At 34.6% G+C, this 15396-nt stretch overlaps 1 protein-coding gene, 1 long non-coding RNA gene and 1 pseudogene across 15 annotated transcripts in view; 2 read left to right on the top strand and 1 right to left on the bottom strand.

The window, feature by feature from the left end:
- The window catches only part of CAPRIN2 (caprin family member 2), a 39721-nt gene that overhangs the window by 12996 nt on the left and 11329 nt on the right, over positions 1 to 15396 (top strand). For 13 of the 14 annotated variants that reach the window (XM_011363123.2, XM_023532383.1, XM_011363126.2 and 10 more), the window contains 8 exons: positions 2541 to 2779; positions 4008 to 4090; positions 6078 to 6245; positions 7199 to 7242; positions 8185 to 8862; positions 11088 to 11210; positions 12526 to 12607; positions 13685 to 13740. In XM_011363123.2, the coding sequence (XP_011361425.1) occupies positions 2541 to 2779; positions 4008 to 4090; positions 6078 to 6245; positions 7199 to 7242; positions 8185 to 8862; positions 11088 to 11210; positions 12526 to 12607; positions 13685 to 13740 (1473 nt within the window). The remainder of the gene's footprint in view (positions 1 to 2540; positions 2780 to 4007; positions 4091 to 6077; positions 6246 to 7198; positions 7243 to 8184; positions 8863 to 11087; positions 11211 to 12525; positions 12608 to 13684; positions 13741 to 15396) is intronic. The other variant, XM_023532381.1, reaches the window with a different exon arrangement.
- LOC105294086 overlaps positions 1850 to 15396 on the bottom strand; it is a 36463-nt gene continuing 22916 nt past the window's right edge. Inside the window, exon 4 of the long non-coding RNA XR_002781096.1 lies at positions 1850 to 2388. This is a non-coding gene — a long non-coding RNA (uncharacterized LOC105294086). The remainder of the gene's footprint in view (positions 2389 to 15396) is intronic.
- Positions 11603 to 11720, top strand: LOC111741893 (annotated as a pseudogene).

The raw sequence follows: 15396 nt of genomic DNA, 5'->3' as shown, positions 1-15396 counted from the left end.
GTTTTCCATTCAGATGTTTATTTTTTCAATATATGATTTTTTTCTTCATTTTAGATATAAATCTTAAAAAAAAAATACTTTCCATGTGCCTGGCACCTATGAAAGTCTATTCGATTTTTATAGCAATCTAGGAAGTGGGTATAAATAGCCCCATTTTTCAGATAAGGAGTCTGAGGCTCAGAACAAAAGGAACTTCTTCAAAGTCATGTAGCCAGTAAGTGGTAGAGTGAAGGTAGGACCCTGACTACTTTCCACTCTTAAAAACTGTCTTGTTTACTTTATACCATAGACGTGCTGTCTATTTACTTGTCCTTCCACTTCTATCATCTAGAGGTAGCTCTTAACCCACCAAATTGTATTATTGTCTGTAAGATTATTTCTCCTTACTTGTACTGTAGATTTACTTTTACTTTAGGTGAGGTGCTAAAGTACTTTGGAGTGTGCCTTAATGAATCAAGATCCCAAAAGCCCTTCTTTTGTCAAACCTCTTCTATGATAGCCAGTTTTGCAGGTTATGAAACATTTTCTTCTTTTTAAACTGAATTTGGCAACCTTCCTGTTCAGCCCAGCCACACCTCTCTTTGTCTTCATAATATGACCTCTGTCCTTGGTGGAGATTTATCATTCTATGTCATGGTTCAGAAAATAAATTTTATTATTCAATACTATTGGTTGATAGTGGTTTATACATCATATCTTCTCCTTCTTTCCAAAACAGTCCTCAACTTGAAGAAGAAAAGCAAATGTAGCGTGACTTCTTAGTTTCCACATAAATAAGGATAAATGGTTGTCAATGGTTTTCATAACGTCTGGTTATGATCTAAGAGACAACATGTTTTCTAACTTGACATTTTATTGATTCAGCAAACATTTGAGGTCCTGTCATGTGTCAGGCTCTGTGCTGGACACTAATAATATATTAGTGAACAACAGAGATATAGTCCCTGTCATCATGGAGTTGAGGTCTAAGGGAGAGGTGCAGATAAATAAAAAGAAAATCATTTATTGTAATAGATACTTTGACAGTAGAAGTTCAGGGTGGCATGAGCCCATAAGAACACCTAATCCAACCTTGGGAGGTGGCTAGAGAGATCTGTGGTAATCATGTGATACAATCTTGAAGATGCCCTCAGCATCAGTTGCCTTTCCATATAACATAAAACTGTGTCCAAGAGAATCCCATTGTCTTAGATAGCTAGAAGTGCCACCTCTATACTCTTTCCTTTTCTCAAGCAGAAACAGAATCCTATAGTTTTGATAAGTGTTCATTGTTGTAAGTCTATACTGAGGTCTCAGAAAAGCTTTTCTGAGCCATTGCCATCCTGAAGAAAATATCCTTGCTTATATAACCACCCCCACCAGTCCATTTCTTGTTCTCAAAATTTTATCTTAAATCATTGTCTCATTGCTGGTAGGACCACAAGTAAAATTTATGAAGTTGCTTTCATACCCCCTAGAGGGGAATTAATAATGCTGTAATGGATCTTTTTCCTGAGTTTTTTCCCCTCCCAATCTTTATTAGGATTTATGAGCATACACATTTCTTTTGTAGAATTTTAAATACTGATGCTATATCAAAGTATTTTAACCCATCTATAGGAAAAATCTTCTTTTAGATTTTTTTTCTCTTTTTCTTCATACCTTGGGAAATATCCAATACGATGGAAATATTACAATCAGAAAAATAACTATGGGAAGAAAAGACCTTTTAGGTTTCTTAGCCAAAATAGGTAGTACTTATTATTATTATTTTTCGATGGGAAGCCCCTTCTGGGACGATGTACTATTATGTTAGACTTTTAATGTATTGTAGTTCTGAGCTTTAGAGTAGACTCAGGGCTGCTCAGGATGCACACACATACGTTTATTTGAGGAAAAATTTATGTTCCACTACTTTTCCATGTGTTTTCTCAGCTATACATTGGAAGATACAGTTCAGTCCAGACTGAAATACAATTATGAAAATATCTCTTAATTTTACTTTTGAAACAAACCTGTTTGCTGTGGTTGTTTCTTGGCATTACATTTGTAAGACATTTTATTTCTGTTAGGTGTTCAATTCTTTATGCTTTAGCTAGTCTTCTTTAGTTTGTTGAAAACTGACCATTTTAGTTTATTCTTGCTCTGGATCATGAGATTTAAAGAACCCCCAAAACTATACTGAAGCATTTTCCATAAAATAGATGTTCTATAAAGGCTCAATATACATATGTTGGAGAAGTAATACCTTGGGATTAATATTCATATCAGTGATGGGTACTTTGCTTCTTCTCATCATGGTGATATTAGACGTATTAGATAGAGCCTGGAGTTGGGAGTCAGATATTTGGACTCCTTTGGCTCTGGTTACCCGAGACAAACCAGTTTGTTACTCAGTGATTTCTTTAGCTGAAAAAGGAAACAGGATTAAATGGATTTGTCAGTTTTACATTCAGTGTTATACATATATATGGGATTCATCATCTACCCTCAACTCTTGGAATTGCTAGTATGGGGTGGTGGGGAGTTGTCAACCTGAATTACCATTTGTTTTAACACAGCTACTTAAAGCTCAGAAGAAGGCGCAGAGAAGGGAACACATGCTAAAACTTGAGGCTGAGAAGAAAAAGCTTCGCACTATACTTCAAGTTCAGTATGTATTACAGAACTTGACACAAGAACATGTGCAGAAAGACTTGAAAGAAGGCTTGAATGGTGCAGTGTTTTTGCCTTTAAAAGAACTTGACTACCTCATTAAATTTTCAAAACTGACCTGCCCTGAAAGAAATGAAAGTCTGAGGTAAGCTAATGAAAATATTTTCCTGAAATAGAACACATAACACTTTAGTCTAGCTCTTTTAGTTATATATATTTATTTAGTAATTAAGAAAACATTAATTTGATTCAACATGGGAGACATTGGCCAGCCTAGACTCTGACAGGGTTGCTAGACTATCTAGGAGGAAAGTGAATTTGAGGACCTCATTAACATACTTCTTTACTGTAACACCGATTTAAAAAATAGTGTCTTGATCATCAAGTTTTAACCAAGTTGTACAAGTATTAACCATAATACTGATTATGTTATTCTTAAAATTTTTTTTGTAATTATCTCAGGCTGTGGTATTACCTGAGAGTCTTTGCTTTCTTACTACTGCTGTACTTAAGAGGAGGTACATAAAGTTGGACTTGGCCCATTAAAATTTCATTAAAATTTCAAAGTGCGAATTATTTGGTGCTCTTCTTGTGCTGCGACTAAATACTGAGAAAAAGATCTGTTAATATAAAATACAAAACTAGCAAATCAAGGCTATTTAGTTTTTCCCCTGATTATCCATTTGCTGTTTTTGCTTTGATAGAATAAATCAGCTAATGAGCAGATCTCTAAGCTTTTGCTTTGTTAAATATAGGTTGTTCCAACGTCGTGTCTGTTAACCATGCTAAAGCAGTTAGATTTTAACTGTTAGAAATCAACCTTGTATCAGGAAGAAACCTAATAAAACTCTTAATATCTATGTTTTTAATTATCATTCTGATAGTCTAATCCATCATTACCTATTTGGTGTCTTCTCTACTTCACTTTGGTGGATTCATGGAATGGAGCTGATATTGTTTTAATATGAGAAATGTAAGTGGAACATAATTAGAATAATAAGCTGCTCTCTTTAAAGTCCAATGCAGCACTTAATGTTTTTGTTCCACTGTCTTTCACCTAGGACATATGCCTGATAGTGAATAATACTGCATGACAGCTTTAAACTCTTTTTGGACTATTCCTTAATAGCCATTTATGGTAAAATCTTTATATTTGTTGTTTTAAGGGGAAATGCTTACAATTGAAATCCATACATGGACAGTTAATTTTTTATAAAATTTCAGTTTTTCATTTCCAAAGCATAAAACAACAAAATTAACATTGAACGTCTTGACTGTTGATGGGTTATAGTGTATAAATTGTACTGCTCTGTGTATATATATTATATGTTCCTCTAAAGCCACTTTGTTCTGCTGCTGCTTTTCCTTGTCAGTGTTGAAGACCAAATGGAGCAGTCATCCTTGTACTTTTGGGACCTTTTGGAAGGTAGTGACAAAGCAGTGGTAGGAACAACATGTGAGTTTTTCTACTCTGGGCTTCTGCAGTAAATGCTAAACTTTATGTCTAGAAGTTTCGAATGATATCGAAGGCCAAAACTGTGTCAGTCCATCAGAACTGATATGCCTGACAGTACTGTACTCTTCGGGAGAATGATCTTTCTTTCTTTAGTTCTGTTGTATAATTGCACTCATTAAAATGGAACCTAGGGAGAGTTTTGAAGCTGAAGGGCACTATGATTTAGGAACAAGTGCTAAGGACTAGTGCTAAGCTTCAACACTAGCTTGACCATTTAGGTGTTCAGTTCTTTATTCCAAATATTAGTACCTGTTCCATTTAAGACTCTTAAATACACATATTGCTAATATGAAGGCTTAGCTACAAGATCTGCCTAAGAAATGTAAGTGGTTTGGCTTCATATTCTGTTGAAGCATTGTTGTCTATTGATCTGTAAATGAGCTGGAGAGAAAGTTCTTTTGGCTTCCTAAATAGACTTTGGCCAAAAGACCAAGTACAAATGGCCAGATATGAAAGTATATAGTTTTGCGTACCAGTTTAGGATAATGAAACTTGAAGCTAGGAAACATTTTTGTTAATAATGATTACTACTTTTTTTTTTTAAAATCTACGTATGTATAACTATCTCAAAATTTCTAAGTCCTTTCAAGTTTAAATCACAGAAATTTATTTCTTGATTAGAATGCAAAATAATACAAATATTTTGGAAAATAATTTGGCAGTTTCTTATAAAATTAAATGTACACTTACTATATGACCAAGCAATTATACTTCTAGTATCCAAGAGAATTGAAAACATATGTTTGCATAAGTATTTGTACATGAATGTTCATACCAGCTTTATTCATAATATCCCCAAATGGAACACAGCCCAGATGTGGTATATCCATACAGTGGAATCTACTGAGCAATAAAAAAAAGAAATGAAGTATGCATACATACAACAATATGGATTAATCTCAAAATGATTATGATGAGTGAAAGAAGCCAGACAAAAAGAGTACATATAGTATAATTCCAATTATATGAAATTCTAGAAAAGACATAACTAGAGTGATAACAGGTCAGTGGTTGCTGCGAGGGGAGGGGATTGATTACGAAAGGGGCATGAGAGAACTTTTTGAGTTGATGAAAATGTTCTGTATCATTGTTCTGGTGGAAGCAACACCAGAAGTTACACAGCTATACTGTACACTTAAAAAGGGTGAATTTTATTGTTTGTAAATTATACCCCAAAATTGACTTTCTTAAAAAAAGACAAAATCTATGTCATTGTACTCCTATGAAAGGAATAATAGACCTAAATTAAGTACGAGAACTCTGCTTTATTTGGGAATTAACATTTTAGTGGATATTAAAATGAAATAGACTTTAGACCTATTTATGTTACAGTGACTTTAACATCATTTTAAGATTTTTCTTGATCATCAAAGGATGATGTGCTAGGAGTAACATAAAGAATAACTCAAGAGTAAAGTCTTAATCATGGAGTTTTGTAGTTTAAACATCCTTTAGAGTTTGTCCAGGGTAGGGTTTTCCAATCTTTATGTTTGGGGAACTTTTACTTCTCTAAGGTTTTAATTACTTGGGGAAGATAAAGTAGTTGCTAGTAGTGATGTCTTGGGAGCAGATGGGAGAAATTACTTTCAGCTTAGGGAATAATGTGTGCTTTTGTAACATATTAGAGTCTTTGATTAGGGTCTCTGATTTTTTAGTTATTTTTCAAATGGAGGCCCAGAGAAACTTAAGAGACTTGCTTAACTTTGGAATTCTGATCTTTAAAATTTATATTGATTCAGCATGACATAAACATGGGCTGCATATTTACTTTTCAATGTATTAACCAGTTCTTTGAATCCTCTATAATGTAGAATGTTATAATGACATACTATAATTAGAATAAAATTATATTAGGATTTCTGTGCCAAATAATTTTCCATGAACTGTTAGGATATGTGATAACTAAATCTTAATCACTCTTTCTTAGACAAGCATATGAAAGACCTATTGTCTAAATTGCTGAACTCAGGCTATTTTGAAAGTATCCCTGTTCCAAAAAATGCTAAAGAAAAAGATGTATCATTGGAAGAAGAAATGCTAATAAAATCAGAGAAGAAGAAACAATTATTGAAGACTGAATCTGTCAAAGAGTCAGGTTTGTTGTGATCTCTGAAATTCTTTATAGTGGTTGCATTTTTATACTTACCCCAAATACGTCAAATCATTGTGAAATGATTGCCTTATTTAAATTTGTTAGTTCCTACATGCATGGAAATCTTTACTTGCTGCAGGATAAGCCTAGGTTTAGAAAACACCTGTAGGCTTTATTACCAAGATTCACCTTCTATTAAGGGTGAACCTTAATAGAAACATTTGATGTAAGAGTACTGTAAAAATGAGGCATTTATGGAGTTTGAAGGAATCTCTTTGTTAAACTGTTAGGATAATTCCATTTAAAATTGTTGTTCAAATGTAAGTTATAGTAGAATCCAGTACTGTAGTAGAACAAGAATAACTTAAGGTTAGCATATTAAAGAATAATATAATTTAAAATAATAGAATAATTTATTCAGGAAAAAAGTGCCAAAATAAATATTTCCAGTAAATATTGGGGAATAAATACTGTGAGTAAATGGCACTTTTGCTTTTGTTTGTTGAGGCTGGATTTATTTAAGAAATAAATAAGGGGGTAGTCCAGACAGGGTTCTTGTAGCCACTAGCAATTTTCAAGTCATTTCTCATGTTCATTTCCTCATAGTTTTTAATACTAAGTCCAGTAACTTCACTTTCTTACCCTCCTCCCAACCTTAAACTGGTGTGTAGGAGGCCTTTAAGGGCTGTATTTCAAGCTGAGATGACTAATTCTTACCCCATGTGACTGGAGCTATAATTCCAACTTGAAAGAAACTGTGTTTGTGGGTAAGAAGAGATAGTCTTATTTTCTATCAGAGATCAATTTTTAACTGCAACTTTACTTTATAAAAGTGTCGTGTATGAGGAGAACTACTAGCTTCTGAAAATATGTTGCCAGAATGAATTATAGTTGTAATCTGTCTGAAAACTTATAGTTCGCCTAGTATTTATTCAGTATGCCTTTTGTCTTTCCAGGGTCTCTTATGGAACTTGCACAGCCAGAGATACAACCACAAGAGGTAAGGTACTGAAAGGTAACTTACCGATTTTGGTTTCTGAGACTTTTGTGTAGTGTTATGGTTGAGAGTCGATGCTCTGGAGCTTGACTGCTTAAACTTGAATCCTGGCTGTTCAGCGTATTGGCTTGGTGAGTTTGGGCAAGATATCTAGCCCAGCTATCTATGTCTGTTGTCCTCGTACATGAGATGGGGTAATAATGATGCCCCATGTAGTTACTATGAGGATTAAAGGAGTGAACTTCTAAATTACTTAAAATTTGGCCTGGCCACAATAACTGCTCATGTTAGCTGTTATTCTGGTTTTTGGCCCTTGTGTTAGAATTTAAAGATGAGTAGGATTTTGCTCTCTCCAAAATTTACTCACATTAATAATAGAACAGGGTATTTGTTCTCTTTCTGAGGTGGCATTGAAATTCATAGGAGCTGAAAAGAATGGAAGAGGCAATATCACAGTATGACATATAATAGAAATAAAGAAAAGGCTAGTAATTAGGAAATATAGGCTTAAGGTTGAACGGTGTAACTTTGTGAAGTTGAACTATCCTCTGCCTTAATGTTTAAGGGAGTCATGTGGGTAGTCAGAAATACAAACTTTGATATTTCAAAACTAGCAGTCAGTATTTGGCTCAGCTAAGACTGCTAAGAACTGTGTATCGTGGTGCTACGTTTGCTTGACTCAGGCTCTTATTAAGGTTATTCTGCCTCTGCCAGTCATATACAGATTGCTACTTTTGAAGTAACAAAGTTTATATTTCTGTTAATTGAGGGAAAAGGAATGGACAAAAAAGTAAGAGTCTTTTCAAGCAGGATAAGGACAGAAGTTTACTATTAGCACGATGGCTCAGACCAGCGGACATAGTAATATGAATAGAGTTCAGTATTTCCCTCAAGGGCTTTCACAAATTTTATGACTCAAGCACATTTTTTTTCCCTCTGGTCTAGTTTCTTAATAGACGGTACATGACAGAAGTAGATTATTCAAGCAAACAAGAGGAAGAGCAATCTTGGGAAGCGGATTATGCTAGAAAACCAAATCTCCCCAAATGTTGGGATATGCTTACTGAACCAGATGGCGAGGAGAAGAAACAGGAACCCTTCAAGTCATGGGAGTCTTCTGTTAAGCACCAGGAGCTAGCAAAGCCTGCAGTTTCCTTAGAACAGAGGAAACAAGAGAATCCAAAACTCAGGTCTGCTCTGCAGGAAGAGCAGAAGAAGCAGGATGTCTCTAAACCCAAGCCAACTTCTAGCCAGTGGAAGCAAGAAACTCCTAAATCCAAAGCAGGATACATTCAAGAGGAACAGAAGAAGCAGGAGACACCAAAGCCTTGGCCAGTTCAGCTGCAGAAGGAACAGGATCCGAAGAAGCAAACTTCAAAGTCTTGGGTACCTTCTCTGCAGAAGGAGCAGGACATCACCAAGTCATGGACCTCTCCCATATGTGAAGAGCAGGATTCGAGACAGCCAGAGACTCCTAAATCCTGGGAAAACACTGTCGAGAATCAAAAACACCCTTTACCACCACAATCACAGATTTCTCCAAAGTCTTGGGGGGTAGCTGCAGCAAGCCTCATACCAAATGACCATCTCTTGCCCAGGAAGTTTAATACAGAACCCAAAGATGTGAGTTGATCTGTATCGGTCTGCTTCTGTCAATGTAGGCATAAATAAGGAGTTGTGGTAATAACTTTTTGTTTTCTTTAAAAATAATAAAACACATGTAAATAATTGTATACAGTATTTCACTTAACTCTTTAATGCGTAATTTATTGGTTTCCCTTAAAAATTGGAAGTAGACCTAGTCTGACTTTTGAGGCTAACCCGAAATGAAATTTCTACAATCAGAAATACTGTTTTAATGCCAAAACTTTAATGATATGACATCAAAGTAGTGGGTAGCTGAGACAAGATCACAATGTGAACAAGTGAGAAATGTACATGCATGTCACAGGGTGGGAGACTTGTCATACTATATTTCACTCGTTTTCTTCCACCTGGAAGATGGGCGACTTTTTCGGACAAAAGTTATATTTTTCTGTATTCTCTTGCTGCTTTTTCACTCATTTGTAGTCACTAAGATTAGCCTGTGTTCTTTGAAGGAGAAATGGTGGTTGCAGATATTCCAGTTTTGGGGAAAGGATCTGAATTAGTTCTCCATTTCTGCTCCAAAATAATTTCCTGGGGATGGAAACTATAGGCATTAAATATTCTGGATTAGGTTTTGGAGTATGAGATGTAGTTCAAACATAAAGCCTCATTCTGTTAATGATAATTAACCTATTTCAGGAGGACAAGGTTTATAATGAATAATCCTTGGATACAATGTTAGTTAGTGTTGCTTTTTGTTAAATTATACTTTATTTGCCACTATTTAAATGTGAACTTGTTAACCACTTTGTTTGCTAAGAAATAGGAACTTTCTATCCTCTCAGTGTTCTCCATCTCTATTAGTGTTCCTTGCACTTCCATGTCATTTTAGCTAAAGGTTTTCTGATAAACCTTGGTCTTCTTACAGTGTCAAAAACATTTTGCTTGGGGACATCAAAGCATTGCATTTTATAAGTAAATTACTCTTACCTCAGTCTATCTTAGGGGAAGAGAATTTTAGAGTTACTTGTCTTTTTTTGCTTTCCTTTCTTCCTCTTTTCTTCAAATGCTAATATTTTAGCTTCTTTGTGACTCCATAGAAGATTGATAGCTTTATTTCATTAACTAGATACCACACAACAGTAATTATAATATGTCAACTATTTTGAGAAACATATTTAAAAACCTAATTTTATACCTCTGTAAAGCTGTCTAAAAAGAAAAACAAATTTAAAATTCTCCTAAGTGTAGCAATGCCAAGCTTTTATCATGTCATGCCATTTGTTGAATAGTTTAAAATCTGGGGTGCTTAGTTAGAAAAGTCAGAACTCAAATTGCTTTTATGGAACAGACAGCATTATATTGAAGTTGAAGGTTTTTTAGTGACTGAGAGGACACTTCTTTTTATAATACAGTATTTGTCTTTGTCTTGCAATCTCAGTTGTCTAGAACATGAATAAGTGTAGTCAAGGGCAAAATGGAGTTCAACATCAAAAGACTAGGTTAATCACTAAAGCTCATACTTTTCTACTAAAAGAGCCTTTTATGTATTCATGTAGAGTCTATTAACTCTTATTTTATATGACACTTTTGATAAACTTAGCTGTGTGACTTCCAAATGAATTAAAAGGTGAAGAGAGCTGGTAGGGAGAGGCACGCTGATAGCTGTAAGGTGTAACTATAAACATTCAGGGAGTGCAGCAGTCCAAACAGTTTAACACGAGGGCTAACCACCTTATGAACACCAATAGCCCCTCAAAATATACTTACTTATAACAAAATATGATAGCATATCTCCTCAATTGTAAGATGTATACATATATATTTTTACATCTTAATGTTTCTGAAATCAGACAGATCTTAAAAATGGGATGTATATTTAATGTGGTAGTAGTAATTTTTCCATAGGGGAAAAATCATTGGTGTGTCTTAGAGTCAGTACCATCTTATCCTAGAGGACATGTGGCAACAGCTGTCTATAATGAAGGAACTTCCTATCAAAGAAGCCCTGTTATTCTGGGTCCCTTAAAAAGGATATTTTAGAAAGATTTCCATGAAAGTTGTTCTGAAAGGGAAAAAAGTGTTTAAAGTTTGATTAAATTATTTAGAAAAAATGCATTTATGTGGAAATTTTTTACCTGAGATAAATCTGACAAATGAACTTTGTTTGAGTTTTGATTTCATGAAGAGGTAGTGAATAGCTAAGTTTCCCGAACTGGCTATTGAATTTGAATTTTACTCTTAATGGGTTTATCTTGTAGGTGCCTAAGCCTATGCATCAGCCTGTAGGTTCTTCCTCTACCCTTCCAAAGGATCCAGTATTGAGGAAAGAAAAACTGCAGGATTTGATGACCCAGATTCAAGGAACTTGTAACTTTATGCAAGTATGAGTCATTATTAAATGAATCTTAACTGATATTCATGGGGCTTCTGGCTTCTGATCTGAAGCATTTAATGAAGTTGTTAAGAGCATAGATTCTGGTGTTCAGAATAAGAATCCTGGCTCTGCCAGTTTCTAGCTCTAATTGTTTAGGCAAGTTACTTAACTCTCTGCCTTCATTTCTTTTGAAAAATGAGAAATAGTTCCTATTCCTGTTTGTTGTAATAAAATGAATTAAACATGTAAAAAGCTTAAAGTGCTCAAATAATACTGCTACAGGTCATCAGTAGTTCCCACTCGGATTATGAGAATTACTCTATGCTTGGTATTCTGGTAGGTGCCTTTGTGCATGGAAAATCATAAGACATTCATCACCTTTAAGAAATTTATATTATAGTCTATGGCCATGCCCCCTGAATGAGCCTGATCTCATCTGATCTTGGAAGCTAAGCAGGGTCGGGCCTGGTTAGTACTTGGATGGGAGACCACCTAGGAAGACTAGATACTGTAGGTGTAAAAAGAAAAAAAAGTTTATATTGTAGTTGTACAAAATTGTGAACTTGCGTTGTCAATAATTAAATGTTAAATTGTGCCATATAGCCTCTTACAGAATTTCAGAATAGTGTGATATTATTGAGGGATGAGGTAGACAAATAAGAAATTTTTGTGTGGTAAAGAGATCTTGAGCTTTGGAATTAGACCCACGTTTAAATCCCACTTTTACCATTTACAAGCTGTATAACGTGTGGCAAGGTAGTTAGCCTCCAACCCTCTGATTATTTGTAAAATGAGAGAATTGCTTACCCCTTCAGATTATTTGAAGACAAATAAAAGAACTAAGATGATCACTAGAAGTCTATAGCTTAAGTACTCAAGATATTGGAAACATTTCTGAAAGAACCATGATGGCTGGAGGAAGAGAGTGGCTTCGCATCACGAAAATGTTACAGCATGAACTAGTTTAGTGGTTGAGATAAAGTAATTAGACCCTTTCATTAGTGAGGTATAATAAAAATGAGGGTTCAGTCCACATTAAGGTTAATGCTTAAGACCTCAAGTCAGGAGTTTCCTTTTCCAAGTTGGGCCTTGGAATTACTATTATAGTCTTAACACTTGAGACAACCTAACATTTGACAATTACTTTATTTTTTAACTCTTAATTTCTGTTCCTATAAAGACTAAGTTATTAACCTCTTGGGATAGTTATTAGCTAGATTCCTATCACTAATAATCTATGGACAGAATCATGAATAATTTAATGGTAACAGCTTTTAAATGAAAAATCTTTGTTTCTACATTATTTAAAATCTTGGCTTTAGGAATCTATTCTGGATTTTGACAAACCTTCAAGTGCAATTCCATCGTCACAGCCGCCTTCAGCTACTCCAGGTAGCCCAGTAGGTATGTAATCATTCTTAAGACTTGGAACAGATAGCTGTCGGTCTAGCAATAATTTCTTTTACAAATAAGATATCTTTTATTTGTAACCCTAGGTAACTTAAGGGTTAAACAATGTCTATGTGTTAATTTATTCTATGTGTATCCATATGTTATCAGAGTTATATATGGGTAAGTTACCATTAGGATATTAGTGTGCTTAACTGACCTGTTTGCATTTTAGAGAAAGTCTTCAGATGGATGAATGGAAATGTGCAATAGCTGTTTTTGCATTTTTTTTTTTTTTTTTTATGTTCTTGGAGTGAATTCTGACTAGAATTAGCTTGAGTCCTTTTGACTCTATAAATCTAATGTTGAGGCTTTTGGATCCTAACTATGAGTAAAATTACCTCAGTGATACTTAGTACTCTGAGTAACATAGTAACTAATGATCAAGCCTAGATTTGAATCTGGCCTGATACTTCAAACTTTAGGCTCCTTGCTCTGTGCTACTTTATCTCAGGGGCAGAGGTGACGTAATCAAAGCTGTAGTCCAGCTGTAGTAAGCAGTATACACTAGAAGATTATACAGTAATTCCTGAGTGAAGTAAGAATAATTAACAAAAGCTATAGACATTAAGAAACCAACTGAACTGTGTAATTGAAAAATATACTAATATACATGATCAATGAGGAAAAAATACTGAAGAGACAGATGACCTGGCTAAAATTTACTTTGAAACTTGAAAATAAGGTGTATTAGTTAATTGCTATTCATGATAGCTCAAATTTTATGTTCTAGATTACTATTACCAGTTGTTTTTAAAAGTCCTATTTCTGTTCTTTTGGGAGCCTTTAAATACTGCTTTTGCTCATTTAACCTTAAAACATCAGTATGTATCACAGCTGGAACTGATATCCTATTCTGCAGTCCTCTCTGACACTTTAGAGCTCTAATAGGAAGTTCATGATGGACTTTAGACCTAGTGCTTCCAGCTACTACTTTTTTTTTTTTTAATAAAGTATAAACTTTAGTTTCCATCCAGTTATTATGCATAAACCTTTCCTTCATTGGTTTATTGTTGATTTCACTCTATGCAGCATCTACAGAACAAAATCTATCCAGTCAAAGCGATTTTCTTCAAGAGACATTACAGGTAACTTCTCCAATTAATTTTTCATTTACTCTTCTTTGCTATTCAGAGAAGAAACCCTTGCTTTGGTAAGAATGATCAGACTCAATGATTCTGCTATACCTAAGTTATTGAAAATGTTCCAAATGTCTAGTTTTTTAGATTAAGTACAACTAGTCTTCAAAAGATTCCCTAATGACCATGGGGAAGACATCTATTATAATAGAGGCGGCTAGTCATCTTGAGTAAGAAAAGAGCAAACCTGAAGAATTCAGAGATATTTTGTCTGGGACTCTTACTTTGCTATTGAGCTTGCCTCAGTCACTTGGTCTATCAATGTAGTAAGGAGTCTAAAGATAGAAACTAATTTTACTTAACCCATTGTTAGCCAGCTCCCCCTCCCCTCCCAATAGTAGTTACATTCTGAGGAACTAATTTTCACAGGACACACTTAGAGATATAAAGGGACCAGATCACTGAGATCTCTAAATGCCACATTGCATTTCCATCAATAGTAAGTTCAAGGCTCTCTAGTTTTCTGGTTATTACTTTAAATTTATTTTCCCCTCAGGATCCCTCTGAAAGCCTTATAACAATTTTCTTGACAGTAACTGTTTTGACAGTAGGCTGAATATGATGACCAGGTGGTTCAACAGTTGTTGCCTTACCTTCCAAAAACTTCCGAGTAAATACCATTTGTTTAAAGTGGTTTATATTTAGTTTGATAAGGTGCGGCTCAATTTTCAAAATGTATTTGCTGAACAAGGGCCCTCACCCCACTCACTGCTGTAACTAAAGAGTTCCATTTTATCTGTTCTAGCTAGTGGAGTTCTAGCTGAGGCTTTTAATTGAAAAGTTAAAAATTTTTTGAAAAGCCATTGATCTATTTTAGTAGTTCTCAGGGGCAGGCCTATGGGATGGCTGCATCAGAATCACTTTTTAATAAAAATATATACTCCTAGGTAACACCTTAAACCTATTGGATCTGAATTTCCAGGGGTGTTATCTAGTTAACTGTATTTTTAATAAGCTCCCTGGGTGAATTTGCACTTCCATTTTTTGGAACCATTTGTCTCCCACATCATGTGTACTCACCAATAACTTAAAACTACCTTCAGCTGGTCTACTTAAAAAGCAGTCATTTGGAATCAAGAATTGCCATAATTTCTAAATAAATACTAACGTAAAGAATGTCTTTTTTTTTTGTTAAGTGAACCTTTTAACTAAAATTTAAATATTTTAAAGTTTTACTATCAAGTGGCCTGAGTTGCCTTAACTTAGCATCTGTGAATCTTTCTGTGGCTGGAGAAATTATTTATGTCCCCACAATAGCCAGTCCTACTTATTTTGGGCGTTTGTCTCATTATTTTAATGAGGAGGCCAGAAGAAAGGCCTAGTTTTAGAAATGCTCCAATCTCATAATAGTTCTAGTATCTTGGTCAAATCTAAATTATACCTGTTTAGTTATATAAAATGTTCTAAAGGATGTCAAAAATTTTTTTCATAAAACCTTTTTGAAACATGGTCCCCATCTCTTACCCAAGAAGTGGTATATCATGATGATTCCTTTGAGAAGTTCACTGAACCATAACCATAACTGGTTTGATATTTGGTTACTATTAATTAGTTTCCAATTCACCCATTTTATTACTTGGGCTTCTGAGAACCACATCAAAGCAT

Source organism: Pteropus vampyrus, unplaced genomic scaffold (genome assembly GCF_000151845.1).
Source record: "Pteropus vampyrus isolate Shadow unplaced genomic scaffold, Pvam_2.0 Scaffold82, whole genome shotgun sequence".
Classification (NCBI taxonomy): domain Eukaryota; kingdom Metazoa; phylum Chordata; class Mammalia; order Chiroptera; family Pteropodidae; genus Pteropus; species Pteropus vampyrus.
This window is presented reverse-complemented; position numbering and strand designations above follow the sequence as displayed.